This window comes from Cucurbita pepo, chromosome LG04 (genome assembly GCF_002806865.2).
Source record: "Cucurbita pepo subsp. pepo cultivar mu-cu-16 chromosome LG04, ASM280686v2, whole genome shotgun sequence".
Classification (NCBI taxonomy): domain Eukaryota; kingdom Viridiplantae; phylum Streptophyta; class Magnoliopsida; order Cucurbitales; family Cucurbitaceae; genus Cucurbita; species Cucurbita pepo.
This window is the reverse complement of record NC_036641.1, coordinates 3,794,623-3,802,098: the sequence shown is the minus strand read 5'-3', so window position 1 is coordinate 3,802,098 and position 7,476 is coordinate 3,794,623. Positions and strand designations below refer to the sequence as shown.

At 36.1% G+C, this 7,476-nt stretch overlaps 1 protein-coding gene across 5 annotated transcripts; it reads left to right on the top strand.

Moving 5' to 3' along the window:
- Positions 1-954: 954 nt before the first annotated feature.
- Positions 955-5,760, top strand: LOC111792305 (stress enhanced protein 1, chloroplastic). 5 transcript variants are annotated; one of them, XR_002814776.1, is made up of 6 exons: positions 955-1,086; positions 1,188-1,292; positions 1,824-2,002; positions 3,051-3,186; positions 3,319-3,376; positions 5,514-5,760. XR_002814776.1 is itself a non-coding variant. In XM_023673682.1 (5 exons), exons 1-4 carry the CDS (start codon positions 1,041-1,043, stop codon positions 3,153-3,155), a joined length of 435 nt encoding a protein of 144 aa, XP_023529450.1. In that variant the 5' UTR covers positions 955-1,040; the 3' UTR covers positions 3,156-3,186; positions 3,319-3,534. The 5 variants fall into 5 exon arrangements, 3 of the variants coding, with proteins under 3 accessions (XP_023529450.1, XP_023529449.1, XP_023529447.1); XR_002814775.1 differs by having other exon boundaries at positions 3,051-3,191; XM_023673682.1 differs by lacking the exon at positions 5,514-5,760 and having other exon boundaries at positions 3,319-3,534.
- The last annotated feature ends 1,716 nt before the right edge of the window (positions 5,761-7,476 follow it).

Genomic DNA, 7,476 nt, shown 5'->3' with positions numbered 1-7,476 from the left:
TATATTGTTTTTCACATTTATTACTATTTCCACGTTCTTGTAATTTATTTGATTATAAATAGAGAACTTTCACGTACCATGTAGGTGTAGTGGATTAAGCAAACATTCTCAGGAGTGGTCTTAGCTTTGATCATAGTACTAATCTAGGTATAGTATAGTCTAGGGTTCTCTTATGCTACGTGATACTTAGCTTAATCTATTTAGGCTTTCTAGTAGTTCCTACATATCCATCCGGTCCTACTTAAGTCTAGCATGTATCCTACGACTTTATTCTAGCTCCAAAACATCATATAGGTACCAATGTCATAAATCAACAATAATCAAGATCAATCATGCTAGCAAAATAAAACATGTCGAGACAACCGTTCATTATAAACCTATATGTTATCAGTATTACGAAGTCAAGTGACAGTAAAAAATGGTTAGGTGTACAATACCTTCCCGGAAAAAAATTCAAGAGAAGAGAAGAAATAATGGTGTAGTTTTAATACAACTTTCAAAAATTTCAATGCACATCCCCTTCATCCAGGCTTGACTCCTTTTCTTTTGAAGTCTTTTGTTCAACATTTGAGGATTCTATTGGTATGACTAAGTTTAAGGACATGACTCTCATACCATGTTAGATGAATACGACTATCTACAATGGTATGATATTGTCCACTTTGAGTATACGTGCTCATTGCTTTATTTTGGGCTTTCTCAAAAGGTCGCATTCTAATGGAAATAATATTTTTTTATTATACACTCATGATTATTCCCTAAGTTTTTTGAAATTAAAAAAAAAAATAGATATTTTAATATTTTAATTTTTTTGTGAAAGTTTNGAAAAAAAAAAAAAAAAAAAAAGCAAAATTTAAGAGAATTTTTTATTAAGAAATTAAATGTTTATTTTTTTATGGAGGACACGTGGCGATCTTGCTTTCCACAATTGCAAAAGTGGAAGGAAACAGCCTTCACTCATCTCAACTGCTGGTATCTGTCTATTTGGCCATTGGAGAAGAACAGATAAGGAGTTTTCCGGCGACAATCGAGCTCCTAAAATGGCCGTTCTTCATGCTTCCGCCTCCCTCTCTCTCGCCATACGCGGTACTCTCTTCATCTCTCTCACACTTTCTCCATTTCGTTCTTCCGTTCTGTGATTGTTGAATATCCATCGATTCATAAAACACACGACCACAATGTTGCAGATGCTTCCTTCGCAAGATCAGCCCCAAAGCCCTTTCCACTTCGCAGAGGTCACCTCCCGAATTTATACCGATTCGGAACCACGTTTGCTACTGGCTCTCCACTTGGTACTTACAGAGTCTTATTCTTTCTATTCTCAGTCTAATTCGAATGTTTCTGCTTGATGTGTTCATGATTTTTATCGATTAGTACGTTTTTTCATTTCAATCTTCATTTCAAGTTCCAATTTCAAGCATACAATGGAGCATGAATATTGAACTACCCTAATATAATATCAGAATGAAGTCTGATTGTTCTATAATATTGTGGTTATCCTGTTTCTTGCTGATTTTAAGCTGTGACGGTGAAATTGAATTCCATTCTAACATGAAGAGGTATGATTATTCTTAGCTAGAATTGAAATTTTTTCTCGGAAATGTTAGGGAAAACTGACACAGATATAAATTATCCACTTTGGTATATGTTCTCGTGGCTTTATCTTTTATTTCACTTAAAAGGCATCGTATCAATAGAGATATTGTCCCTCGTTTATGTATCCGTGATTGATCGTCCCTTGCCTATGTAGGACTTTGTTTGTCTTCCTCAATATTGTGGCTAGACTTTATGAAGTATCGGCTAATGGTTTTTCTTGTTCCCAGTGATAAGCAAGCCAAGTGGTCAAACGAAGCGTGCAATGAAACCAAATTCTGTTTCTATAAGATGTGAGCAAAGTAGCCAAGAGAGTAATAATCTGGATGTTTGGCTTGGGCGGCTAGCAATGGTAGGATTTGCAATTGCAATAAGTGTTGAAATAGCAACAGGCAAAGGTCTTTTGGAGGTATGGCCTTTCTAATTACAGAATTCGAGTCTTGTTACTTAGATTGCTGATAGCTGAAAGAAATTTGTTGTATGGATTTCGGGACCTTTTGGATTCTGGAATTTGGCATATCTAATTCAAAACACCTTATTGTTAATAAGATAATAGCTCCACTCCCTAATTATTTGGACAGAAGTATCTTGTACCACTGGGAGTATTCCATTTAAAGTGTTGAGTTGCACTAAAGATGGCTCTTAAAATGTATTTGGAATGTATTCCACTGGGTAGCTGCAAACTCAACTGTCTGCTTGGTCTGTCCTTTTTCAAGTGAATTAGAGAGGCGAGGCGGATCTGATTGGTCCGCTATGTACCAATCATTCTTCTCGTGCGAGTGCCACGGAATGGGCAAAGTTTTTTCTTGTAACTCTGCCATTTATATTCCCAGACACTTATCTCACTGATTTTGGCTTGCAAAAGAAGTGACCGCTGAATTATTCTAAGCTGATCGTTGGATATGCAGTATATGTGTGAGATCTCACATCGATGGGAGAGGAGAACGAACCATTCCTTATAGGGGTGTAGAAATCTCTCTAGCAGACGCGTTTTAAAACCTTGACGGGAACCCCGAAAGGGAAAGCCCAAAGAAGACAATATCTGCTAGGGGTGGGTTTGGGCTGTTACAAATGGTATCAGAGCCAGACACTAGGCAGTGTGTCAGCGAGGACGCTGGGCCTCAAGGGTGTGGAGAAACATCTCTCTAGTAGACGCATTTTAAAACCGTAAGACTGACGGTGATACGTAACGGGTCAAAGCGGACAATATCTGCTAGTGGCAGGCTTGGACGCTTGATTCATTATTCATTTTGGCCTTGGCCTGATATAAAAGTGGCCGTCTAATTTTTGTAGGCCGGGCTGCTCTTTCCAGTAGTTTACTTTGTTCAGTTAGAGGAATTCCATTATCTTAGACTTAACCCTCGTTTTCTTTCTAGCGTCTTGTAATGCAAGTTTCATACGAGACACATCAAGCAATTAACAGAAACCTTACCAGAATCATTGTTTTCATGATGCAGAATTTTGGAGTAACGTCTCCCCTGCCTAGTGCAGCATTGGGAGTCACCGCATTGGTTGGCATATTGACAGCAGTTTTCATCTTTCAATCAGCTTCCAAAAACTGAACATGTCTAAGATTTTCACTGCACATTGGCTGTAAAGTTTGTAATCCTAAAAGATATTTGCTTGATAATTCATTTTCATTCGTTCTAATACTCTAGATTGTGAACAATGATCAACTAAATTGGAGTGTTCGACTCAAAACACTTGTGTTTTTGTTGTGGACAGCGGTGATAGAGGGAGAGTCTGTGAAGCCTGCAATTAGCTACATCCAATTCTCAGTGAGGTAGAGCACTCAACTTTTCTTTTTCTTTCTTTATTTTTGAGTTCTGTGTAGCACTGAAATGCTTTCAATGAGTTTAAGTTTAGTTGTGTGATGATAATCATAAGATAAATGTTTAATCACTATCCATAACAATACAATGAATGATGGATTATGTAAAATATTGTTTGTACAATGAATTCTAAAAGGAAAAATATAATATATATATATATATATATATATATATATATATATATATATATATATATTTTATGTATCATTTAAGAGGAGTGATTATTGAGAATATTTGCTAAAACTCTGGCAACTAAATGATCGATACTAAATGATTGATGATAAAAGTTATCTATTTATAATCAATAGGAGAATAAGTTCTTACTATTCTTTCAATTAGGTATTCTTCAGAGTTTCATGTATAAGAGTTGAAACTTTTCGTCCTCTATACCAAATCTAGGATTTTTTTAATGATCAATGTCGTAGCTTGAGTAGTTGGTGGTTAATTATCTCTCTCGAGCATCGATTCCTTCTTTTGATGTAGGAGTTACCTTTTATAGGCCATTAAGGGCTGGGATTTTTGTCAAAGTTAGTGTGAGAATCTAATTGTAACAACTCAACTTTTGACACTCATACTAATTGGAGACGTTACTTCAAACCAAAGGTTCGAATTATAAAACAATGAAAATATGCTAAAAGACACCTCAATAAAACCATGCAGAGGTATTTTCAAAAGAAACTTTTAAAAAAATGCTATTTAATTAATAGTTCAACGACATAAAATTAAATCAAAAGGCACAAACGCTCTAGGTTCTATAAACTAAGAGTTCTCTAGCACAATTTGAATCATTTAAATAACTAAAAGTATAAACATATTTGATAACGAGAACATAAAAATTTAGAAGATATCTCATGATCAACTTCATCATTCTGGTCGTCATTCCCAAGTCACGACCTTTCTCTTATCTAAAAATCATTTTAAAAACAAGTTGAGTATTAAAAATGTCTAGTAAGACACTCCCTTATTGAGGCTAAACATGCAAACCTTATACGACTAATCGAACAAAATCGAGAAACTCTAGTGGTTAATTACCCAAAACATAGAGAGAGCAATCTATCCGCCAAAACCATTTTCAGCAACAACTCCTTAAAGTGACTAATAGTGGCTCGTTACAGAGCGAGTAACTCTTACTACAATAACAACTCCATCTCTCTCCATGATCATCAATAGTTGGTTATTCGAAAAATACAACGTGTAACTCTTATCACTATCATCGCATTTATCGATCATAACATACATACATGGACCAATAATTACATTTATATTCATAATCAATAATGCATCAACCCTACAAGAAATAAAACATATCCAAACAAAAATCCCACTATTGTCCTGGGCAAGAAGTTGATTACTCAACAAGCTTGAAACTTGTTTTGTTCTAGCATTCTTATGAAATGGTAGTACACCTCTACATGCTTTGTTCTAGCATGAAATGTCGGATTTTTTGTTAGGCGAACTGTAGATTGGTTGTCGCAATGAAATGGTATTAGATGGTCAACTTTCTAGTGCAAATCCTTTATTAAGAGTTTCAGCCACGTACTTTCTTAAGTTGCTTCAACTGCTGCTTTGTACTCCACTTTTCTAGTTTACAGTAATACTGTTAGTTGTCTGTTGCTACACTAAAAAATTGTTCCCGAACCGAGCTTTAACATATACCTAATAGTTGATCTTCGTGTATCGACTGATGACACCAATTGCATTCTTAAAGGCCCTTTGGTTAGTTCATGTGGATCTCCCAGTCCAACTCTACGTGCAAGAAAGCATTTCTCACATTCATCTGACCCTCGAGTTACAATTTGAATCTTGTATCTCTCAATTGATCCATTTGGATGACGCTTTATTTTGTAAACCCACTTACAATAGATGAGTTTGACATCTCATAGTCATGACACTATCTATTCCATGTTTGATTTTGGTCTAAGATTATAATTTCTTCCTTCGTCACCTTTTGGCAAGCTGAGTTCTGTGACGCTTCTTTATACGTCTCTAGCTCTTGAACCTTATCTTCTATAATAGTTACACTGGCACACTTTGAATTTGGCATTTGGATTGGCTTTTGGATTCTTTCTAACCATCTAAGTTGTTCAGGTATCACTTCCTTTTCATCGGGTTTGCTTGGTTGAATCACTTCTTGCTCACGAGTATCAATGTAATTTGGATTTTCAAGAGCGTCAACACTTGACCAAATATGTGTAGTTTGTACCCCCGTCTTCTATTGTAGAATTTTTTTCAATGTTGTTTAAGTCTTGTAAAAATTTCTTCTGGTCGTCAATCATGTGGTTTAAGCATCCTGAATCAATGATCCAATTATCCTCATAATTGGTATGCTTTCTCATCTCATCGTTCTCATGGCTGCTAGCTCGTCGTCTTCTAAGGTACATAGTACCTCTGCCTCCCATTCATTTTCTATCTCCTTTTTTAAGGTTGCCACGATACTTTCGACAGATTTTTTTTATTGGATCGACAATCTTTATACTTGTGGCCCTTCTTTCAGCACTTGTAGCAAATTCCTTTAAATATCTTCCTTCTGATTTTGAGATATAAACAATGAAACCTAAATAGTTAGATTATAAATAAATTGTTCATGAGAGAGGATTAATGAATTTGCTGTAATTACGAACAACTCTTAAAGAATTTTCTTGCATAGAGGTTACGAACAACTCAAGGTTTTTAAAACTCGTCTAATAGGGAGAAGTTTCCACACCATTATAAAGAATGTTTCGTTCTCCTCTTCAATCGATGTGAGATCTCACAATCCACCCTCCTTCAAGACCCAGCATCCTCACTGACACTCGTTCCTCTCTCCAATTGATGTGGGATCTCACAATCCACCCCCTTTAGGGCTCAGCATTCTCGCTAACACACCGCCCTGTGTCCACCTCCCTTTCGGGGCTCAGCGTCTTCACTGGCACACTGCTCGGTGTCTGGCTCTAATACCATTTGTAATAGTCCAAGTCCACCACTAGCAAATATTGTCCTCTTTGGGATTTTTCTTTCGAATTTTCCCCCAAGGCTTTTAAAACGCGTATGCTAGGGAGAGGTTTCCACACCCTTATAAAGAATGTTTCGTTTCCCTCTCCAACCGATGTGGGATCTCACAATCTATTCCCCTTCGGGGCTCAACAATCATTCCTCTCTCCAATCGATATGAGATCTCACAACTACAGTCGTCCATTCATACCTACCCTAAAATATGAAAGTCATAATTTTAGTCTTACCTAGTGCTACATACGTGGGTCAGTCATAAATGACTCCATTAATATTTGAGGTAGTTGGTGATCTTCTAAAGTCTCATCACAGTAACATCATAAACAAAAGGGAGCAACACTGTTCTTGAATTAAAATAAATAAGTGGGCCAACCACAGAAAGAAACTTGCAAAACGGGAAAATAGTATGTTCCTTTCCTTTTAACGTGTGGAAATTCTAATCAAACGCTCTAACAACATACTAAAAGTTAGTACTATTCAAAACATACTTAAAATTAGAGGAATTCTATTAGTTTAAACGTATCGACACGCAAGGCTCATAAATCATGAGGAAGTTTAGAGGACAATGCAATTATGACAAACGCTTTCCCACGATGAAACTGAAGCGAATCAGTCAAGCTTGAGTATAAACCTACCTCACATCAAACGATTTTCTTTGGTAAAACCAAATCGAACTCGTCAAATTTGATTGCAACCCACCGTGCGATGAATGCTTCTCTACCTTGAAACCAAACTAAACATAACATACCCTCGTGATTAAATCAGTCCAAACCAGACAAAACTCTTACCAACAATGCGCAACTACCAATATAACCTATCATCGGATTATTACTCCCTTTCAAACATAGACGATGGAGAAAGAATGTTATGTTTCTCGACGAATGCAACATCGATGGCAAACGTTTGTAACATTCTCCACCAAATTCTTATCGTGCACCGCATATATATTTTTAAAGTTAGATATTTTTATTAATACAAAGTTTAGAGGTATTTTTATTAATTTAACGTCGCGCGTTATCCATTAACAAAAAAAAATAAATAAATAAGGAAATATTTTATTATG